A 24,673-nucleotide genomic window follows, 5' to 3' on the forward strand; every position below is an offset into this window, starting at 1 on the left:
AAGGAGATAGGATAGGAGATGTTTCTGTGGGGCAAGGCTGAGGGAGAGAAGGGGAGAGGAGAGGCTGATTGTAACTACTCATTAATTTTAGGCTAAAAGTGTCCATTTATCAAGCCCAATCACATAGTTTCATAGCACGGGTATTCAGCTAGTTTTTAATATCTGCCTTTTCCTTCCTATATAAGCAAAGGCAAAAACTTTGACCAGCCACCTCAACATGGTCATACTTTAAATAATGGATTGGGAAATCACATTTGGCCTCTAAGGCCATTTTTGAAAGCTTTAGAAGTAACCCAAAGCAGGTACTGCAGCATAGCTCTTTCCATTTTGAATAAGAAATACCAATGCCTATAAGTAGTTTAACACAAATGTGGGAAGCACATAATCCCATCTGCAAAATCCAGAAAATCCCAATCCAATTCATAGGCACTTGGTATCATTAATAAGCCCTGTCTCCACAAACAATATTAATTAAATAACTACTTACCCCCAAGATGGTTAAAATGAACCATCCCTTACATCTTTAGGTAGGAGACCAGACTGAGAATCAAGTATAATAATAGGGAAACTTAAGGGTTTTTATTACCAGAGGAGAAAGAAGGGAGGAAAAAACAGAAAGAAGAATGACTTACTGAATTTATGCAACCTAATTCTTTATTCAAAAGCCAGGGCAGAGAAAGCTTCCCTTCTCCACGGTAGCAAGACTGGATACGCTCCTTGATCTTGTCTTTGATCTTCTTCAATGTGAAAAGGCAGAGGACAGATTCTTTAGGTGGTTTGACTCTATTCTTCTGCCCCTGTGAGAAGATGGTGAACAGAATGTCGTCCTGTTCTGAAATGCCCAGTTGCTTGGCCAAGGCCCTTCCAGGCTTACTGAGGTACGCGTCCTGAATTAAGCGATATTCAATGCCATCTCGAATACAACCAATGGGAAATTCCACATATGAGTAGAACTTGGGGTCATCCACACATAGCCGGACAACTTTTGAGGTGAAAAACTGTTCTCCTGTAGAGTCCGGTGAGGTAAGTTGGGTGTCCAGCTGCAGTGTTAGGTAATAGACAAACTGCTCACTACTGAAACTATAAATATAATAGATATCAAATGTGGGAAACTTGGAGAGTGTATCTGATGGGATCTTGAGCTGGGAGGAGACAAATTCATCTTGATAAACGAAGCCAAACATCTCTGCATTCTCTTCACTGTCCATCAGTTTACGGCTGGACAGAGTAGGGAAATACTCAGACTTTCCATCAATGGGAGTTCCAATGAAAAGCTTGTTTTGTCCATTCTGCACTTCAATTATAACACCAGACATTGTTCCTGACTCATTGACACTAGAGAGGTAGTGTTCCTTGCGGTGGTGCGGTTCGCCCAACTTGAAGAGATCATCCAAGCGTAGGAACTGGCAGATACCTTGCGAAGCACTGCCGCAGGCTATCAGACGATTCCCAGAGTAATCCACCAGCAGCAATTTATTGACATTGTTGGTACTCACCAGCCCATGTGGGCAAGACTGCACACTAGGTGGTGGGTAGCACTTCTCATTGTCTTCTACTGGACCCGTCACATGTGTGCGCATTTCTGTCAGATTGTTTGCAAGCTTATAGATCCGGTTGACAGCACCCACATATATTTCCCCAGTTTTGTTGTGGACCACCAAGTGTGTCAAACTCCAGTCTGTGACTTGGAAAGTCATAAAAGGAGAGGAAGATTTGGTAGTGCTTTTTGCCAATGGCAACCAAGAACTACCCAGAAGCAGCAGGGTCCAAATATTAATTGACAAATGGTGCTTTAGCCTCAGAAGCCACATGGTGGAAGAGTCACATCCAGCAATGCATTAATCTAACTATAAAATAAACAAGACTCAAACCAAAAACTGGAGGGCGGGAGAGAGTGAATTCCTGTGGATGAACTTCTTTTTTTCCACTTGTTTCCAGATTCAGGACATTATGGATGCTGGCATTCTACATGGCCCTAGGAAAAAAATGCAAAAACAAGCATGGTTAGGCGAACAGTTGTGCCACTCAAAATACAACAGCACAATAAAATCTCAGTTACAAACATCTCAGGAATGGAGGTGGTTCAGATAGCTGAAATATTCAGCTGTCTCAGAGAAACATTGCATAGTATTTGTTCATCATTCTGCATTCTTCTCATTAAAGTTCCCATGACTGTTTTGTAAATTCACTATAGAAAGAAGCAGCTAAATTGTTCTGAGGACTTGTTTAATGTTCTTTTTTTTTCCCCCAATAGCAGCAAAAACCTTAGTGTTAAATTTGGAAATCTGTTACCAAGGGACTAATTTTACATCTTTTGAATTAAGAAAAAACAAGAGACATAAAGTGAAGGTCTGGGATTTCTTTTTTCCTTTTAAACTTTTTTTTAAAAAATGGGATTAAATCTATTCTTAACTTATTTTAGTTCACTTCTAACCTGTTCTGTGCATCTGTATCATCGTTCTGAATGCTTGATATTTATATTAAACTGCACTGCATTGCATTACTATGGTATCAATGTCGGTTATGTTTTCTCATGGTTTTAAAACGGATAAAGGCAATAACATCGACTTCTCACAAAAGAATACTGGAAAATTTCCATACATATTTGTATGATGCAATAACTGAAACAAGTCCATAAATCCTTAATTACACTTAACTGAAAAGCCAGATTGTCTTTCAAGAAAAAAAAATGGCTTTGTGTCATGGGTTAAGAAAGAGAATAATGCACGTGGTTACTTGAAAGTCATTTCTGCTTTGTTCTTACAAAGTTTTCATGAAGTGGTGTGACCATGAAGAAATAAGTAATTATAAAATATTTTAGGAAATTCAGCATTCTTCCTGCTCCTTCTCAGTTTTAAGGAATATATATCTGAACTTGTACCACCCTCCCATCTCCATGAGCAAATTTGCCATTATTTATTACTTTGCCTCCCAGCACCATCAATCCTTCACACATGCAAGCATGTGAAGATGATGTGTTAGCTTCACAAAGCATGTGACTATGGGCTTTGTCAGCCTTTACTTTAATCTATTTTCCTCTATATACATGTTCAAAGATAGCATTTGGCAATAGCACTTAGGCTTATATACCGCTTCATAGTGCTTTTACAACCCTTTTTAAGCGGTTTGCAGAATCAGCATATTGTCCTCAATAATCTGGGTCCTCATTCTGGCAATAAAGAGATATTTGGAGGGAGCCATCTAAGAAAAGTAGCTAATCCCTCTGTGTTCAATATACAGTAAAACCTCTAGTCACGAATGCTTCTGACCACAACCAAATTGGGTTCTGACCAAAAAAGTAACCTTTTTTTTTTGTGCAGTCAATTTCCCCTTCCCTGCCTTTTTTTTTAAGCGCCAAATTTCCAAAATTAATTAATTTGATCGTGACCAGAGGTTCTACTGTATTTGGTCTTTGACTAAGAACCTTATTTACATAAAGGTTTGTGACATTTTATGGTAAATAAAAAAAAACAAAATGTTTAGGAAACCACAAAGTGCATCTCCTAATATGATAAAAGTCTATTCTGCATGTATTAAAATACTCTTGAAGATATCCAATTAACCACTGGACCTGCTTTCCTCTAGAAGTTGCTCCATCACTAGAAATTGTTAGGAAGAGATTGGACAACCATTTGTCTGAAATGGTACAAGGTCTCCTGCTTGAGCAGGGGATTGGACTAGAAGACCTCCAAGGTCCCTTCCAACTCTGTTATTCTGTTATATCTCATCAATGTTTGTTTGCTTATACTAAGTTACTTTTTCAAAATTTGACCATTATATGGAAGTGCCAATTTTCTTTCCACTCAACCATGTCTCACAGCATAGAAGGTTGCTTTTAAGATCTTTAAGATTTTCCCATCTCCCAGACAAATGATTCTCATTCTTATAACAAAAGGCAGCCTTGGGCTTATCCTAGATTTAGCACATACCTCAGAAACCTCAGAACTAGCCTTCAGGCAGAAAGAAGGGTGGGGGAAGCCACATTACTCATTCCCTGAACTGCCATTCCAAACACTCAAGAGCATAGCTGTGTGGTTTTTTTTGCTCTTCACAAAAGTAGGAAGTACGCTTGTCCTTCCTTCCAAGATAGGTCAAAACATACCCTTAAATACTTGAACAAGGCACATACCAGAATACTCTGTTTTTTAAACTTTCTCCTGCAAAGTGCTACCATTCTATGTTTTTTAAAACTAATCCTGAAGAAAACAACTAATAAAGCATCGAGTTTGAACCCATGAAGCTAGTGTAATCATAATTTAATGCTGTATGTTGCCCGGAGTCATGGTGTATAAGTTGAACGGCTATATAAGTTTGTTGTTTTAAAAAATCAGTAGCTTAATTATCCAAAGCTGGATTCTTCCTTAGTATGTGTGTGCCTGAAGACATGGGGTGAAGAATGGACCAATGTGTTTATTCTACCCTCTGAAATTGAAGAGACTGTTGTGCTAGGCATCCACAATTAGGATGGTTGGGGGGAGGGAATCAAGAGGGTTAAGAGAGAAGGAACTCTCTGACACTGCAAGAGAAAAAAAGCACAATTGGGAAAGCAGTGGAAGGTTATGGGGTTTCTCTACTGTTGGAGTACTCCATTGGGAAAAGGGGAGGGGACCTTTGCCAAAGGATAGGTAGAAGCACAATAGTTTAATCTATTGTGTTCCACCAACATTTGGCAGTGCACCATCAAGCCTTTGTGACATTAACCTTTTGAACGGGCTCTCAAGGCTTGAGTCTGAGGGTGAAAAGCATAATCTCCTAGATGCATATTTATGATCTGAGACTTGAGCATCTCACACAAAGAAATGCTCTAACAATTTACTTACTGCATCATGATTTCTACAATCTTGCCTGAATCTACACGGATGCATCTGATTTTTCAGTGGAAAGCTTTGTCACAGAATTAAGGACCTCCGCCTTCCACCTTCGGATTAGTATTAGTAATTTCATACCTTCAGATGAGCGTTAGTAAAACATAAAATCCCTCTGTCCTTTTTAAACAGAAGGGCGTTGAAAACTGGTCTGACTCTCAGCACCACGAGCCCTTCAAACATCTGTTCTTCAACTACCCATTAGGCCACATTCCCTCTTGACAATATCAATGGAGTTGATGCTGGATGGGCCACAGAGGCTGAATGACTTCCCATTCATGGACTGAGAATGCAAAGCTAAAGTAGGGTCTGGGCTCAACCTTGCTTTGTTTTGACTATAAAGGGAAGCCAGCTTGTCAAAATAGCAATCAACCCATTTCAGTAGCAACACTGACATGTACACAGAAAAGCCCTCGGCTAATCTCTCAGGCATTCAGCTTCAGCCCAAGAAATTGCTGATCCCAGAGAAAAAGCCCAAGAGCCCTTCTCCCATAGAGAATCTGCTTCAAAAAGCGAAACTTTGGGAGGGTGTATGTGTGGTTTTCAGTTGTTTTTTTTTCCTTCTCTTGCCCATTACCAGGAAGTTCGCATGCAACTAGGGAAAATGTTCACGCCATTTCACCATTTATCTAATTGGACTTCAATGTGCTGAATGGTTAGCCATTAATGAGATTTTACTTTTTATAAAGATAGGAAGCAAAAACAGAGACCATCACAAAGAGAGAAACGAGCTGTGACAATCTGCAAAGAGAGAGTTTGGCTGTTTTATGAGGTTTCATTTCCAGCTCTGATGTAGGGCTTACTCCATGAATCTGAATTATTCCATTCCTATTGTGAGTTTTGCCCCTACTCTCTGTGAAATAGAAAGTGAAACCTTTAGCTGTAACTTACCTCACATTACCAAGTTTCCCCAACAGAAGGAAAAATATGGCTATGTCTGATGTGTGTATCACAATCCATACAGAGTACACCTAGCTTTGAGAGGAAGTTTCATTTGGGTTGTATTTCATTTTTTACAAATATTATGAGCTGCCTCTAACAAAGTGAAACAGATAAATAATGTGTATATAAGAGTGTGCATAGACAACTTAGAACTACGCCCCCTTCAGACTGACCTAAGCATAGTACGTAAAAGTATCTGATACAATGTCCTACCTGTCAATGATTACTTCAGCTTCAACCACAACAATACATGAGCACACAATAGATACAAACTTAAAGTAAACCACTCCAAACTCAATTGCAGAAAATATGACTCAGCAACAGAGTGGTCAATGCTGGAATGCACTACCTGACTCTGTGGTTTCTTCCCCAAACCCCCAAAACTTTAACCTTAGACTGTCTACTGTCGACCTCACCCCATTCCTAAGAGGTCTTTAAGGGGCGTGCATAAGCGTCTACCGTCCCTGTCCTAATGTTCCCTTTTATTTTTATCCATCTCATGTATTCATAATTATGTCTATACTTATATCTGCTGTCTAATACATGCTTGATGATTGATGAGATAAATAAATAAATAAAATAAAATAAAGTATCTGCAACTCCGTGATTTCATAAAATTACACAGAAACAGCAACATAGTGACATCTTATTTGGACTCTTACTGTAGCTTTTCAAGCTGTTTGTTGGTTGTTATTTAACTATTGAGACGGATACCCTGGGATTAATATCAAAGGAAGAAGCCATAAAACTAGGTCAGCTTTTCCAACCTAGCACCTTGCTGAAGTAAATCCGTCGGTAAAACAACCAAACTACGTAAGAGGTCCCATTTGGAGACGAAAAGTAGAGACAAGAGCCCCTGCTTTCCTCATTATTAGTCCCTCCTTTCAAAAGCAATCCTTCTACCGTTGCACACCGTACCCAGAGGACCATATAGCAAGCAAGGCATCCTTTTGAAAGTAGGACCTTCCAATTGAGAATGGTTAAAATAAGACGAGGTAACAAGGATTCAGTCATAAGGGAGGAATTTGTACTTAAGGCTTACAAAGAGATCTCCTAAAATCTTATGTTCCACTCTCCATCTCACTTCACTCCTGTTCTTTTATTTACACAAATTGCTAGAGAGAAGGATTGCCTCCCGCAGAGGAGGGGCTCATTTAACAGAAGCCAGAGATTTATAGACATCTACAGTAAAAATGATCAGAATCATTTGTCACTCTGGAACAGTCAGAAATGGAGCACATCCCTCTCCAGCCTACAAAGATGGATACTTGCTGCAAGAATTCCAAAGCTCTAATCAAAATCCTTCCTTTTTCCACTATACTCTTAAAGGGTACAAGGAACTACCAAATGACATCCTCAAACACATTAGATTCAATTTCTATACAAGACAGCAAAGAGAAGCTCCTCATCCAGAACTGATCACTATGACCTTCAGCGTTCCAGTGACTTCCCAAAAACTTTCCAGAGGCTTTTTCCAGAAATCTTCCCTATTGACAATTGTATTCCTTACCTAATCTTTCAAGCTACAGAGCTACACCAGGAATTTGTCATACCATATTGCAAAAAATATAGGGATGCAGTGGCTCGGTGGCTAAGACGCTGAGCTTGTCGATCAAAAGGTTGGCAGTTCGAATCCCTAGTGCCGTGTAACGGGGTGAGCTCCCGTTACTTTTCCCAGCATCTGCCAACCTAGCAGTTCAAAAGCACATAAAAAATGCAAGTAGAAAAATAGGGACCACCTTTGGTGGGAAGGTAACAACGTTCCATGTGCCTTTGGCATTGAGTCATGCCAGACACATGACCATGGAGACGTCTTTGGACAGCGCTGGCTCTTCGGCTTTGAAATGGAGATGAGCACCACCCCCTAGAGTCGGGAACGACTAGCACATATGAAGGGAACCTTTACCTTATTGCAAAACAGAGCAGAGCTTAAGTTTTCAAAGCAGCATATTCTTTAAGAATTCTTTTCTTAAGCCGCACCTTTGTATACCATCACTCAACCCACACAGAGGCAGGTAATTGTGGGCATAAAGAATTCTACATTGGCTACACAATGGCCACTACAAGTGCCCATATTCATATGCTCAGATTTTTCATTCTTTCCCATTGAAACAAGTGAGCTTTTCAACGCCTAGCAAAGCTGCCCCAAAAGAGTAGCTAGAAATTGAAATGGATATACACTTCAACAACTAGATTGCTGATGAAAGCCTAGGCTTTTAACCATTAAAGAAAAAGAGGGGGAAAATACCGCATCAGCTGCATTGCCTTTCCACTCTTCCACTCCCTATTCAAGGTGCTATTTAAATAAGTTTAAGGCTGGCGTATCTCAAAACTGTTTTCTCCTGAGGGTATGTATTTATGCACCATGGTAATCATGAGAGGCTTTGTTAAGTGCCTTGCTGTCTATTGCAGTACAAAAAATAGGGATGTAGGACTGGGCCTTCTCTGCAGCACCAACTAAAAAAGGGTAAACAACCTCTGTAGAGAGTAGGAAGGCTACAAAAGCCAACTTATTGGTTCTCTATCGTAATTTTGGGCGAATCCTTAACGTGGCTAACGAAATTAAAAAGAAAAAACATAAATTAAGGTTAACACCAAAATAACTCTGATCCTTAAGGTGAGTCGTCTTTACAAAGACCTCTCTCAAAAGGGCTTAACAGCCGAAGAGTTTCATAATGAGATAGGCAGCCCCTTAATCACAACTTAAACCCATGCACACCTTTCATAAGAGTTGAGTTTTCTTCTTTAAAAAAATAAATAAGAGTAGCTCTTAACAGAATAAAGCCCTTGTAGAACATAGTTCATGGCAGTATTGGAAGAAGCAGACAGTAGGCCCGTTCTAATGCACTTCAGCACAGAAACACGTTCTCGCTCTAGCTCTCTCCATATATAAAGGATGAGATCTGTAATTGCAAGGGAACAATGCCTGACTCTAGCAGCCCAGCTGACAGTCAATCACTGGGAGGCAAAGGAAATTGGGTATGATCCTGGGGCTTTATAGGTTATACCAAAGGCTGCCAGAAGCAGAGTGGAATTCACTCACGTGCTAGGAAACCTGGAAAAGTACCTCACTCTGTACATGTAGGCAGACGGTCTAAATGACTTTCTCCAAGTCTTCTTGCTTTCAGTAATGATTCTGGGCCTCAAAGGTATTGGCTGTTTGAAGCTTTTCATTCCAGTGCCACTGCTGACTTATTGCAAAGCTTTTATTTAAACCAAAAAGAAATGCGTTTTGATATGGTTTTGTTCTCTTAGGATTCTAATTTAGACAATGTGAGATAAGCACATTTCTTGTTTGGCCTCTCTTGAATCCCACTTTTATTTTATTTTATTTTTAATTAGCAGAAATCTTACTACTTCTCTACACTATTAAAACTCACTTGGCCAACTTTAGGCCCTACTTCAGCAACATCAATCATCTGCCCCCCACCTCTACAACATCCAACCCAGCATAGCTTGAATTTTGAGGTCACATTGTTCCATGTTTCCCTCCACACCTGTTTTGTTGTCAGCTGCCAGCAATGTGAGTCTGGGGAGCAGAAAAATGTAGGCGATTGTGTTACACAGGGCAAGAATTCCACACAGCTACAGTCAGGCATTTGCCCTCACATCAGATCCGGCTCTTTGCGTGTAAGCAGACCAGCTATTTTATGCTGAGGGGAGGGCGGGGAGGGGTGGATGGGGGATACTGCAGACCCAAGCGCCAGATCCAGTCTGCCTATTCCTGTGTGGCATTTAGGCATGTTAAGGTCTCATGAGGAACAAGGCAACAACGAGTGCTTTTAAAATAATAACAATAACAACAACAGCTGTGTGAACTGATTCCCTCTGAGACAGAGGCAGAGGAGGATTAACCTTTCCTTCCCACCGTAATGCAATCCTAACAAAAATAACCCCCTTGTGGCGGCAGAGCAACTGGGCTTAGTAAAAGTCCCAAGGCCCCCAAAGCATCTTTTTGAACCATCTTAATTACCATACAAGAAAGCTAAGACCAGAAACAGCAGCTGATTGTGAAAGAACAAAGATCAAAATAGGGAGGTAATGTTGAAAGAGATTTGGGGGAAGGCTCCAGCTTTTGCCTCGGCAGACCCCTAAATCTCCAACTTCTAAAATACAGCTCCAAAAGGGGGGAAAATAGGGTCTTCTGTCTGTCTCACTCAACACTCAACAAATAGAAGTCAGTAATAACGAACCAGAGTGGCCTCGTTTTAAATATACCTTGCATTCTGGAAGTGCTTTTCAAATCAGCAAGTAAGGAGCACAAGTAAAAAAAAAACTCTTGTCCTACATACAAGCTTGACCTGACATGAAGATCTACAGCAAGGCAGGAAAGCTGCCGTCGCTGCCACCAACACCTCCGGCTTGATTCTGTAACTCTGTCAGGGTACCAGAAAAAAAACCATCCTGCAGGCATCGAACAGTCAGATCTCCCAACGGAGCGGGGGGGGGGGGAATAACCTACAGCAACTCCTCTGCTCCATGAGGATTATGCGGTAAACATCTCAGTGGAACACAACAGCCACACCATCTGCCTAGGAACTGTGCTGGGGGAGGAGGGAAAAGGTTGTGTTTGCAAGAAGAAAATCTTAATTTTTATTAGCCTGATCTGGCTGGCATATACAGTCCCCAAGACATAAAATGGAAGGATCCTATAGAACAGAATACAGAACAGGCGAGTTATTGGCCAAGTGTGATTGGACACACCAAGTGCATCAGCTCTCAGCGTACACACAAGCAACAAGTGATAAATCATGATCATAATCATAAAATACAATCATCATAAATCATAAAATACTACACTCAGTGATGATAGTCATAGGATGCTAAATAAGCAATCAACATAAATCATAATAGGGTACTAAATAAAGACAATCAACGTGTGTGTGTGTGTGTGTGTGTGTGTGTGTGTGTGTGTGTGTGTGTGTGTGTGTGTGTGTTTTCTGGAATATTTTATTTATTTAGCTAAATTGGGGGGATGATCAATCCCTGGAGAAACCCTGAATAGCAGGAGCATTTGATCAATGATCAACAGCCTCATTGGCACAAGTGACACTGACCACACACCCAAGCCCCTGACTGTGTTGTGTGCATGCGATCACAAGGACAGAATCTCTAAAGGCTTTCTTCTCTATCCTCCATCCTTGAACTTCATCATGCTTCCCAAGCAGTGCTCTGACCCAGTTCAAGGCCATGTAGAACAGAGGTGGAATCCAGCAGGTTCTGACAGGTTCTGGAGAACCGGCAGCGGAAATTTTGAGTAGTTCAGAGAATCGACAAATACCACCTCTGGCTGGTCCCAGAGTGGGTGGGAATGGAGATTTTGCAGTATCCTTCCCCTGGAGTGGGAAGGGAATGGAGATTTTGCAGTGTCCTTCCCCTCGAGTGGGAAGGGAATGGAGATGTTGCAGTATTCTTATCCTGCCACACCCACCAAGCCACGCCCACGGAACCGGTAGTTAAAAAAAATTGAATTTCACCACTGATGTAGAATCAAGGACCTTGGATTCTTCCAGAAGAATTAGATACAGTGGTATGATGTAAAGAGTGTAACTGGCAAAAACCCATGTGCGATGTAAAAGGAGGGAGGGAGAGGGAGGGGGGAGGGAGAGAGGGAGAGAGAATAGATACAAACATTATTTCTTCCTCCAACCTTGTACATCTGACACCACATATTTCCCATTATCAGAACAGGAAGTTTACGATCGGCAAGCAGCACAGGAAAAACCAAATTGCAGACTTTAACAGCGTCCTGAGAGCTACATTCCGGTTAACTCCTTTCTGACTCTCTGGCACACAGCAGTAAATCAAGCAAACCCTCGGCTTGCATTCCAGATAGTAAATACAATTTTAACCCACCCACAGACCTCTCCCTAGCTAAGCAGATGTCAGGTTGACGTTCAGCTTCCCATTGGTTTCATGTACAGGATTCCCCACTTTTATTCCCACCCAAAACCCCAGTTCCCCCACAAACTGCCAGACAATTCCTGCACAGGGCTTTGATCACAAAGTTGTCCACTGAGAGGTACAGACAATCATCCCAACATTCAGCATAGGTCTGGGAAAGCAAGCTAAACCTGCAAGGAGATAAGCCAATTTGCCACAAAATTCACAAGACCCTTGGCTTCTAAGAACTATATGCAGATCCACTTGAGCGATAGACAAGCAGTGTGACACTGGCATCGGTGTCCAAATAAAGCAGGCACAGCTGTGCAATTCAAGCACCAAGTGGCAAGAACATTACTGGGATCAGCCATGGACTCTGCAGCTGGATCCTGTCCAGAAATAGCACTTTTCAGTCTCTGCGGCAGCAGATCTGGGTACCACTAAGAATGAATCCTGTGGCTTAATCGAGGCGCATAACTTCTCCCAATTTGCTGTGGTAGTAACCTTCAGTGTAAGTATTAACACATGGATTATACAATCCAGCAAGACACAGCTCACTGAGGGCCATGACTGGAAAAGCACAATAGTCTAATCTATTGACTAGGCATGGTAAAATGCCAAGATCTCAATATTTTTGCCTGTTCAATCCAAAATCCCCTTTCCTGGCTCACAGAGGCAGGTGACACTGTAATCTCTGGTGCAAAAGTTTTCAAATGACCTCAATCACATGACTTTCCCACCCCATCCCCACCCCCACTCACACATGCTAAATCACACTTAAATGAACCATGGTTTAGTGAAATGGTTCAACTGCTTAGAATCCCTTGATACCCTGAACCATAAACTAACCACATTGGCTAAGTTTGCATTAGCCACTGAGCCACAAACAAGACAAAAATACATTTTATACAGGCGGGCTGTATTGATTGTACTAAACTTGGAAAACTGTGCCAGCAGCTAATTTTCCATAGCATGTCTCATTTCCACCCTTAACTTGTTCTTCATTAATTTAGTGCAGATTGCTAGGCTTCTACAAAACAATTCAACTGCCATGCTATTAAAGGCTATTCTTCCACACTGCAGACAAAGAGAGAAAACAGTCTGCAAGGCTCTCAAAAGTACTTTTAACAACTGCTCCCATGAGCCTAGCTGACCTTGCCTGATTTCAAAAAAGGCTAACCAGATTAGTCCTAATGGTGCTTAGATAGGAGGCTACCAGGAAGTCTGAGACTTTAGGATGGATTGCAATATTGGAGAAACACCCTAAAAGGTGGCAATGTCAAACCACTTCCATATTGCAGCCAAGAAAAATAGATATGTTTACACAGCCACATACAACTAAGCTCATCTTGAGTCTTAATGATATGGCCATTATCACAGAGCCTCTGACATGAGATTTTTTTTTAACTTCTCTGTTAAGAGTTCTCCACTGCTAATTTAAAGGAGAACCATCCTTGTTTATCAACCATGGGACTCACAGCTTTGGAAGACGGCCTTTGAAATCACCTCCTCCCATAACTGATTCCACTTGCAAGCTATTCTTGCAGCTAAGAGATTTTTTTTAAAAAAACAACATTTTTCATAATAACCTTGTGTTCAGTAAAGAAAAGATGAACATTTCTGTGAAATCCCTGCCAAGATGCGGGAAGTTGTATCTGATCTGCTTTCTGTTGCAATGCAGCAATGAAATGAAATAATATTACTTAAGTTTCTGAGAGTCACTGGCTAATAAGTTACTTAAACACCAGGGAAGGGCTGGACCAGCAGGCTGTGCCAAGTAGCCCATTCATAGGGACAAGCACCCCAAAGGGATTTAGAAAAGGAAAGCAGCTTAAATTCAGGAAGGCATCTGGATGAGGAAATCAGTACAAGCGGATTAGGAGGGAAAAGAAAGCTGCAAGCTTGATTGATATTACAGCAGCTTTCAGCAAACTGGTGCAATCCAGAGGAATTGCCAGAATTCCAATTTATTATGCTTAGCTTCTTTGAATACAGTATCAAACAGTACATAAAGTACTGCCTATGTTTTAATGTTGTTTTAATGTTGTTCAACTGAAGACAAACTTCTCAACCATCTAGTGCAGCGGTTCTCAACCTGTGGGTCGCGACCCTGTTGGGGGTCGAATGGGCCGTGGTGACTCAGGCTGTAAGAAGCCTGCAATTACTGCAGGTTCAAGCCCCACCAGGCCCAAGGTTGACTCAGCCTTGCATCCTTTATAAGGTAGGTAAAATGAGGACCCAGATTGTTGGGGGGGGCAATAAGTTGACTTTGTAAATATACAAATAGAATGAGACTATTGCCTTACACACTGTAAGCCGCCCTGAGTCTTCGGAGAAGGGCGGGATATAAATGTAAATTTAAAAAAAAAAAAAGAATGACGATTTGCCAGGGGTCGCCTAAGACCATCAGAAATATGGGAAGTATACTTGCGAGTCGAAGAATCGCGCTCCAATGGTTGACTTCACAAGCCAGCTGCAGGCTCTTCAAATCGCTAGCTGAATTCAACTTCAGGCGCGATGAATTAAAAAAGAGAGAAATCTTTGCTCTGATGTCTCCCTCTCAAGCCACCTGCAATCACTCCCAATCGCTAGCCTAATCAGGCTTCAGGCGCCATAAACTTAATAGGGGAGGAGTCTCTGCTTTAATGCCTCCGTCCTCAAGGCAATTGCAAGCAGTTCAGATCGCTAGCCAATACGGCTTCAGGCGCGATAAATTCCAAAAAACAATTTGCCGCTTTTTTTCCCCTTCTGAGGTTGGGGTCGCCACATCGTGGGGAATTGTATTAAAGGGGTCGCAGAACTATACAGGCTGAGAACCACTGATCTAGTGCAGCAGTCACCAACTGGTGGTCCGTGAGAAAATTTCGGTGGTCCACAGAAAAATGATTTGCATTTTTTATATTGTACTAAATCAGGGGTCCTCAAACTATGGCCGGATATGTGCAATGAATGTTTGTGTTGTGTTACCTTAGGGTATTTTTGTGTGGGTTGGAGGGGGACAGAAAGTGCGACTTAGAGTCTGCTTCAGCCTCCCAGTGTGGGGCTTTAGGTGAAGGCTAGAGGGAAGTGCTGCTGGTGGCGAAGAGCCAGAGGGCCTCATTCCAGTGGGGCTGCCTCAAGGCATGGAACTGGCTGACCATCTCAGCCCGCTGAGCCTCCAGGCTCCGGTACCTGGCCTTGCATTCCCACAGGTCTTCCTTCTGCTTGGAAAGCCTATGGTCATAGTCCTCAGTGAGGTGCTTCTGTTGAGCCTCCTTCTCGGCAAGATCCAATTTGAACTGGGCTATTTTGCCAACTCTTTCTTGTGGTGGCTGCTTAGCTCCAACAACTGCTTCCTGTTGGGGCCCTTTGCCTGCCCAGGAGTGGCTGGGAGGGGAGGAGCAAGTAGAGGCCATCAAGGCAACCGTCAACGTGAGTGATATTGAGTTGGCCACTCCCACCCAGTCACATGACCACCTAGCCATGCCCACCCAGCCAGTCATTAGGCAGATCATATTAGTGGTCCGCAGGATTCAAAATTATGAATTTAGTGGTCCCTGAGGTCCAAAGTATCTTTTCTTTTATGTACACTGAGAGCATATGCACCAAGACAAATTCCTTGTGTGTCCAATCACACTTGGCCAATAAAATTCTATTCTATTCTATTCTATTCTATTCTAAAAAGGTTGGGGACCCCTGATCTAGTGATACCTGAAGAGCCATATCAGTTCGTTTTGATTATCATTTTTTGTTAAGCTGTAATATGAATCAGCATGCACTTGAGAAGTCCCTTATATTTAAATATCTAATGAGTTCAGTGGCAATGGCAGGCATGCAAATTCTTTTTCCTGCAGCACAGGTTACAACGAAACCCCAAAATCACAACTTTCTCCCACCAGAAGGGTTGGATTACAATTCCCAGGATTTCTCAGCCAGAATCGTGATCTGGCTGCAAATTCTGACAACAGGAATCACAACAGGAATGCATCTGGAAGGTGGAAGGCTAAAAGAAAGCTAATCTGTAGAAGCGAACTTTGTTTAGAAAATTTTTGTTAGAAAATTTATGTCCCATTTTCAAATGTAAACATGGTTCTGCAGCAAAAAACAAACAAACACCAAATCACTTATAGAAATGACGTGTGCTTTTTTAACTTTCATCTGCCTGCTTCAAACCTCAGGCTTCTGAAGTCCCATGAACACTGTTCCTTGTACAAACCCCTCATCCTCATTTGCTGATGCAGAATAATCTGCACACACAATCTCAAATAATTTATAATGCTGATCTGACCATCCATCTTCAAAGGAGTAAAACCAAAAGATTTTGTGGGTGTGTATGTGGGTGTGCTTGCATGCGTGTGTATGTACGAAGTGCAAGAACGATCATCGTTTAATCCAGGGGTAGTCAACTTTTTTATACCTACTGCCCACTTCTGTATCTCTGTTAGTAGTAAAATTTTCTAACCGCCCACCGGTTCCACAGTAATATGCCATGTATCGTCATTTGCGCATGCCTTTCACACATCGTGGATTGGGTTTGTGGGGGGGGGCAGCTACCTGCTCTGCTTGTCTGTTACAGCTGGGACGAGGCTCTTTTGTTTGCGGTTGCACTATAGCGCCATTTAGTTTCACTTACATAACGTGAACTAAACTTATGCGCGGGCGATACAAATAGTATATTTTCAGAAATTTAAATTGTCACGGGGAATTTTATGAAAACCTAATGAAAATGTTTTTTAAATAATGCTATGAATTTTTTTTTAAAAGTCAGTTAAATTAAAAAAAAAGAAAGTGCTTCAGTATTGGACAAACCCCCTACCACCCACCATTAAAAGCTAGAACGCCCACTAGTGGGCGGTAGCGACCAGGTTGACTGCCACTGGTTTAATCCAACAAGAAGTAAGAAATGAATCTTACATAAAAAGAATGATAAAACATTCTGTGGAAAGGAAGCATATTTTTTGGGCAGAATTTGCTGGTTCTTTTCTTTAATGTATAAGCAAACTATGATTGTTTAAATAAGAAGTCATAGTTAAAGAAGTCGAAGTTAGTACAAAAATAGAAACAATTCTTTGCCAAAGCCCGCTAAAAAGTAGAGATTCTTTAAAAAGGAAGAGAAAATTGGAAGATAAAAAAACATGGACAAAAGTTGGGATTACCAATATGAAGGTAAATTCATCTTCTAAATCTTGGTTGCATTAAGGAGCTATCCATATAGTTTTGTTGGCAGTAATATGGAGATAGTTTGCCATTGCTTTTTTTAACATCCTAGTCTAAATTATGTATAAATATAGATTTCCTGATGGTCTTTTTCCCCAAATATTCATCAGATTCAATGCTGTTTAACTTCTAAAGATCAATAAAGTCAACTACTTGTTGAACCAAACTAATGAAAAAAGCCTTCACTGAGCCTTCATTCAAGAAACAGAAAAGTTTCTGTCAGATTTACAGTTTACTGAATCTTGGGAATGTGGTGGCATTTGGAATGGATCTTACTTGTCCTTTACAAAGACATTCCTTGCATACTTCTTCCCACTTCTTCTCCTTCATTCTACTTTTTTTTCCTGGTGTTATTTTGCTACTGAATTAAGGTGTGTGTGTGTGTGTGTGTGAAGCAAATCTGACAACAGTAATCTGGGTTCAATTTTTAAAGCTTTTATTTTTTAAACCAGATCACGTGAGCCGTCAGCAGCATCTTACATCCAGTGACCTCAGAGTCAATCCAAGTTTACCTAAATTATCTCAGCGGGGTCAGGTCCGGTTAGTCTTTGAGGTGTAGACTACACCAGAAATTGAGAAATATCCAGGAAGGAGAATGGCAAACAACCACAAGAATGTTTCCAAGCAAACCACGAGGACACAAAGATACCAGAAGCTGAGTTTGACTTTTAACACTTTACCTTACTTACCCAATTAGCATTTGTATTACAAATGAGGAAACTTTGCTCCACCTGTTGTGGTATCCATTCTTCAGTTTACATTTCTTGCACTAATCAGACTTAGCAAAAACTTTCCAGTATATCAAAATGAACAGCTATTTAAAGGACAGTTTCTTATTGACAAGGTTACATTGGGGGAGAGATAAACTAACCATTCTCCTTTAACATAGCAATGGCACTTACTGTATTTTTCAGAGTATAAGACGCATTTTTTTTCCCAAAAAAAGAGGGTGAAAATCTTGGTGTGTCTTATACTCCGAATGTAGCCCCACTGAGCTTCTCAAAGGGAGGTTTCAAAGGCTGAAAAAAGCATCAGAAACGAAGCTTCAGAAAAGAAGCCCCCAAACAGAGCTTCAGAGGCTCTTTTTCTAAAGCCATTTCAGAGGCTTTCAGAGGCAGATTTTTTTTTCTGAAACAGAGTTTCAGAAGTTTCAGAGGCAGGAAAAAAAGCAAAAAAAAAAAAAAGCAAGACACAAGGAATCTGTTGCTAAAATTCACCTCTGGGAACAGCTGATTGGGGGTATTCAGGGAGGCTGATCCACCTGTCGATCAACTTTTTTCTTATTTTCCTCCCCAAAAACTAAGGTGCGTCTTATACTCCAAAAAATAGAACATATACTGCTCCATAGGGCTTTACTGCACTCTCTGAGCAGTTTACAGAGTAAGCATATTGCCCCCAACAACCTGGGTCCTCATTTTACCTTGAAAGGATGGAAAGCCGAGTCAAATTTCAGCCAGTCAGGATCAAACTCCTGGCAGTGGGCAGAATTAGCCTGCAACACTGCATTCTAACCACTGTGCTATCAATGCTGCGGCAGCCTTCACTTGAAATCAGTGAAAGTTTTCTTTTTCAAATTCAACTGCCAAATGGGGAAAAATCTGTGGGGTGGCCCTGTCACAAACAAGAAGAGAAGGGTTAACCTCCTCCCTATGGGTTGAAATATACCCCCTCATAAATCTGAATTGCCAAAGCTTTCTCTATTGACTCCTGTGGAAAGCTTCAGCCAAGCCTAATTACAGTATGGATCAGTGACTGGAGGTGCAGCTATGGAGAGCGAGTGATGCTTTAATTCTTTGGGGGGGGGCATTTTGTTCCAAGCTTAATAGCAATTGGAGGGAAGCGGTGTGAGATGGAATGAATAGAGGAATTATATGCTGGGTGAGCGTATGAATAATTATGTAGGCCTCCCTTGGAGTCACAGGTAGATCTTGCAATATCAGTTACTAACTAGGGTAAGAGACTGCTAAAGTTTGCATTATATGACATTTCTAGCCATTAAAGAACGAATACACACATACTCTTTTACCTCCATTATATCAGTACTGTATCATTCATTCATTCATTCATTCGTTTGTCAAGTACGTACAAGATAGCAGGTATAATTATGAACATGGACATGAATGAGGGAAATGAATACAAATAAATGGAGACAGTAGGACAGAGAAGGTAGGCACACTGGTGCGCTTATGCACGCCCCCTTTACGGTCCTCTTAGGAATGGGGTGAGGAATGTGTAGAGACAGTTTAAGGTTGAAGCTGTGGGGTTTGAGGATATTTGAGCATGTTTCCTTCTTAGTATCATAAATCAAGCCTGGCAACATTTACTGGGTAACATCACCTTCAGAAGTTGCACACACACACACACACACACACACACACAGAGGATTAACTGCACACCCCCTGCTAAAAGCCCCATTCCTCCATACCAGCCAGACATGTATACTTGCTAACAGGAAGTCACTTCTCCTCCACAAACATGGCCACCGTGGTTACAGTGCTTTACAAACCCTCTAGGCAGACGCCTTGGAACCAAGCCCAGGTCTGCAATGGACTGCATTATATATTCTTAAAAGGGACAAAATAAATAAATAAACTTTGCCCAAAGCATTCAGATGCTGCATGGCAATTCAGAGAGCAAAGCAAAGAGGCCTAAAAATACATTCCATTCTTCTAGCAGGGCAAAAAAAAAAGAAAGCAAACAGTGCCAAACTTCCTAAGAGGAAAGCAGAGGGAGGGGAGAGGGGGAGAGTAGGGAGAAGGAGTCAGTCTGACTCAGACAGCAATACTACAATAGGATGCAGCAGCTCCTTAAGAAGGAGAGGAAGAAGAACTTAAAAGAAAGTTGATATCAAAGAAGACTTGAAACCCAGATGGAAGGAAGCGTGGTTGAGTGCTCGCATTTACTTGTCTGACAAAATCATAAGCTATGTGCAATAAAAACAAAATGGGACCATCAGATGGCAATCTGGTCACATGGCTTGCAGAACCAATATATCTTCCTTTCACCCAGGCTGGAAAGGAAAATCTGTTAGGAGCTCCCTCCACCTTTAAAAAAAATGGCCAAAAGAAGCTTCTTTCAAATTCAGATCACAGCTGTTCTGTGAACTCCATTGGCTAAGACTGCTGCCTGACTGGCTGCAGCCACTACCCCCACAAACTTCCAAAGAGCATTATTTTAAAACCCGGAAAGTCATTGGACTTACCTCCCTAATGCCTTCATGCCAGCCTTTTCCTAATAAAGGTAGCAAAAAAAATATATCTTGCTGTTCTATTCCCTTTTTGGAACTCAAAAGAGACCCCGCAATACTACACGAAGCTTGTAACTCTTCAAGCAGAACTAAATAGTTTGGTGCCTATGTAATGTTTTCAAATCTCTTGACCATACTTAAGTTATCTAGAGTGACCCTCATGCTCCTCCCTTACTTCCACCCTTGGGGCTTGCATCTCCTCCCTTCTCCTCCTTAAAATTCTCTCCTTACCCTTCTGAGCAAGTACTACTAAGCTGTATTTAAGCAATCATATTGTTCTGTGAGGAAAATGAAAGTCTCTCTACAAATGGAATCTAATCAGGTAGAGAGAGAGGTGTTAGATACAAATGTACACTTCTCAAAACTTTCTGAGGAGAGACATCATTGGAGTTTCCAATCAGAAACAGAATGAAAATTTGAGATAGAAGTTGATTTAAATCTTGTAAGAAGCCAATAGTTTTTGATTTGGCCCAGATTCAATATTTATGGCATGAAATCCATAACCGCCTTGAAATTTGCTAGTTTCTTATATGTATTGATTTGAAGAGGTTGCTTTGTTAACTCTTTCAGACAGCAAAGTCAGGTAAAAAGAATAAGACATGATTTAGAGCAACATATTTTCATTTAAAGGCTTTTTCTAAAATCTAAATATATTTTGATTTTTATTCTACTAAATCTAGAAGCCTTTCCCGCCCCCTTCCAGTTGAATAGCTATCAAATATTGAAGAACTGATTCAGAAAATTTAACTGCTGCGTACTTCCTCCTTTCCTTCCACTTTACCAATGCAAGAAAAGTCAAACCTCTGAATATGAAGACAACTAAAACTGTATGTGAATATTATGTTTAGACTGATAAATAAGATGCTCAGAAAACATCTTGATACTGTGATTCATTTGTTCTAAATGAAGGCATCAACAGCAACTCATCCACAAGGGTGCTGTACAGCTTAATTAACAGTCACAGCATTATTATTGTTGCTGTTATTGCTATTAATATATCTTTAGTCAAGATGGTCCTTGCACAAGGGACATAGAGAGTACAGTAAGATTAAAAAGCCAGCAGGATAAATGGGAGATATAAATGCAGCAAGGGATGAATTGTGAGTTATAAACACAGTTCCATTTCTTAGACTTCATTTGGGTTGCCACAAATGAGAATTAACTGGTGGCCCTTTCTGCCCGGTGACTCAAAGTGTTTATTAATGTTTACCACAAGGAACTTTTCAACAACTCTATTTATTGTGTGCATCACTTCAGAGCCTCGGAAGGCAAAAGATGAGAGGCAGCTCTTTCCAAGAGGTTGAATAGTTCATTTGAAGGTCTTTAGGATCCAAGATCAAGATAAGTTAAGATTCTCCCCAAAAATCACAGTAAAATAATGGCAACAAGCCATAAGCAGAATCTATCTTTTCAGATACTTTATACCTCTGATGTGCATCTCCTGATCAGCTCAATGTTGAGTCAGCTTTCCATCCTTCCAAGGTTGGTAAAATGAGGACCCAGATTTTTGGGGGCAATATGCTGACTTTGTAAAACCACTTAAAGAGGGCTGTAAAGCACTGTGAAGCGGTATATAAATCTAAGTGTTATTGTTCTTGCTATTGCAGCACAGCAAACTCTAAAGCAGTTCTACTCCCCTTCAGTGTGCTTCTAGACAAGGCTATTCTTAAACCGTTTCCCAAAATCTACAAAAAATCCAATGACAAAATATCATCCAATGAACTGTTGCTACTATAAATAACCCTCCCATCTTTCATCATTTTTCATTTTAGATAAAACCTATAGCAAAAAATATGTAATAACTGAGTACTGTATTTTGACTGGCACATTGGAAGCCTTCCAACAAGACTTGGTTCAAATAACACATTAAGCAAACCATATTATGACTTAGCTCACAGTGTTAAACCTGCCAATATGTACATCAATGATAATGCTACTCCTGCTCTGAAAAACATATTATGAATGCAACTGACAGATAGAAACATTAAAGTGAGTTGTTCATGGAAATGTAGTATAAAGCTCTCCCTCACCAATGGTTTAATCAAATATACATGAACATTGCATAATCTAAACTACTCTATCATACGAAGAAAGCTTCTTGCTAGCCCAGAAACACTCTATACCTTTGGATGCTCCTGGTTAGTGCTAAGTTAGAACACAAAGTTTAATGTCAAACAATAACAGTGTAGCAAAATCATCTAAACCTGCTGTTATAATTATAACTGAAATATCCATGATCCAATAAAATGACTCAGGTATGACAAAGGTGGCTGTGTGATTCAATAAATAAGAAAAAGTATGGGTTTTTTTTAATCCTCAACCCACATTAATAATGAGAAACTGAAAAAAGTGATATTGTTCCAGATGTCAAAGAATCTTGTCAGAAATGTTTGATCTATCTGTTTTGGTAAAGGCAATATTTTCAAATAATTAAATGATGTTACCTTGTCAGAGAGTTTGGGATATTATTGTAAGATATTTTATTGTTCATATTATAGTACTGAATTCATTAGTAAATCAGTAACTATTGTTAAATATAAAATATAAGGTAGATATCTTTTCTCTTCTTTCTTAATTTGTATTTTTCACTTTTGTTTTCTTTTTAAGATTAAAAATGTTTTGTTAATAGCAATTGCACTTAGACCTATATACCACGTCACAGTGCTTTACAGCCCTCTCTAAGCGGTTCACAGAGTCAGCATATCCCCTCCAAAAATCTGGGTCCTTATTTTACCGACCTCAGAAGGATGGACGGCTGAGGCAACCTTGATCCAGTGAGAATCCCACCAGGCCCAAGGTTGACTAGCCTTCCATCCTTTATAAGCTAGGTAAAATGAGGACCCAGATTGTTGGGGGCAATAAGTTGACTTTGTATATAATATACAAATGGATGAAGACTATTGCTTGACATAGTGTAAGTTGCCCTGAGTCTTCAGAGAAGGGCGGGATATAAATGCAAATAAATAAATAAAAAAATAATAATAATAATAAAAATCGAACTGCGGAACTGTTGGCAGCCAGCAGAAGTATCCTGCAGTATATATGCATAAACTATATAAATATTTTTTTTAAAAGTAACCTCTTCCAAATACTCAATTTCCTATTGTAAACCCTAGTTTCAACTTTCAAAGGTGAGAAAGGTACAAGATGTTTCTTAAGAAGCCAAATCAGAGAACACAACCAAGGTTTGTATTAAAGGCAGTGTCTCTTTTGAATCAAGGAGCTTCCTAGCAGTTTCATTTGGAGAGGAAACTTTTTTCCCTTCACATTCCACAGTCTGCTGGGTGTCCCTTAAGGACTCACCCTTTGGTCCTGTGATGTGATAGGCAGAGAAAATATCTCCATGTTGCCTTTGGTATTTACTACCCATTCAGGAGGTCTTTTGTACAGATTTCCCAAAGCTCAGAGCTGGGAAAGGGCTGACAGAATGAGGGCTAAATGGGGAACTCAGAAGAGGCCCCTTCATTACTCAAAAGAAGGAACAACAAGTCATGAGGTGGGAAGCCGATCCCATCGTAGGTTTTGTGACCCAGGCAAAACCTATAATGGTAGATAGCAGGAAACTCAGTCAGTGAAAAAACAAACAAACTTTATTCGAACAGCTGAGAATTACTTCATTCCCAGCGTAGTTCAACTAAATTAAAGCAAATTCTTCCCAACACAAATTCCTCAGTTCTATCACCAACCTTGGTCCAATTAGGCAACTGCCAAAGGCCCTTCTTGGGCAAACATTCAGAAGTCACCGATACAAAAATAAATGCAAAAAGATGAAGCTACCAACGTTGTTTTCCGGCAAAGCCCAAATACCATTGCTGGTCTCTTTTAAGCCTTATGGAAGGGGCCAATCATCTCTTGACCCTACTCCCAAGTCATCCTCTTTGCCTGAGCTGCTCTTGCCTTTTGGCAGCTCTTCTCATGCGTGCATTAGGAACAGGCTCCTCCTGTTCCTCTGCCTCAGTCTACTATCTACTCAGACTGCCATCAGTCCTTGGAGGCTCTGGAGGCTGCACCTCACTCCACGATGGCCCTGGCCCCATCTCAGCCTCATCGCTGTCCAACTCTGTTGCCAGCTCCGCAGGCTGCTGACGGACCACAACAGTAGGTTAGAAGACACAAAAAACATCTTACAAATGAAGCTGCATCTCCTGGTCTGTATAATCTTTCACACACACACACACACACACATACACACCAAACAAATATATTTGTTTCTTTCAAAGCTTTATAGCCATTTCACTACTTGCCCCATCACAAATTACAATTTTTAAAAATCAGAATTAAAACAATTAAAATTGTTTTAACGTTTGTTTTAGAACACAATAATAATAATCAAGCAACCCTGAAAGAAAGGCTCTTGAGGAACAAAAGCCATGGTCGGGCTTAGCATGGTTGCTAAGTGTTAAAGAGTGAGCCCTAAAGCCAGGTCTTTGCTGAAAGCTGTAAAATAACGTGGTACCAACCTAGTTCCAGGAAGTGGGCATTCCAAACCTGGAGTGCCACAACATAAAGAGCCCCTTCCTTTGTTCCTCCTAGAATAGTT

General features: G+C 40.7%; 1 protein-coding gene across 7 annotated transcripts in view; it reads right to left on the reverse strand.

The window, feature by feature from the left end:
• The window catches only part of PLXNA1 (plexin A1), a 405,135-nt gene that overhangs the window by 348,755 nt on the left and 31,707 nt on the right, over positions 1–24,673 (reverse strand). For 6 of the 7 annotated variants that reach the window (XM_058168162.1, XM_058168161.1, XM_058168157.1 and 3 more), the window contains one exon: positions 633–1,975. In XM_058168162.1, coding sequence (XP_058024145.1) covers positions 633–1,811 — 1,179 coding nt within the window. In that variant the 5' untranslated portion in view covers positions 1,812–1,975. Of the gene's footprint in view, positions 1–632; positions 1,976–23,602; positions 23,674–24,673 lie in introns of all 7 variants that reach the window. The other variant, XM_058168160.1, reaches the window with a different exon arrangement.

This window comes from Ahaetulla prasina, chromosome 2 (assembly GCF_028640845.1).
Source record: "Ahaetulla prasina isolate Xishuangbanna chromosome 2, ASM2864084v1, whole genome shotgun sequence".
Classification (NCBI taxonomy): domain Eukaryota; kingdom Metazoa; phylum Chordata; class Lepidosauria; order Squamata; family Colubridae; genus Ahaetulla; species Ahaetulla prasina.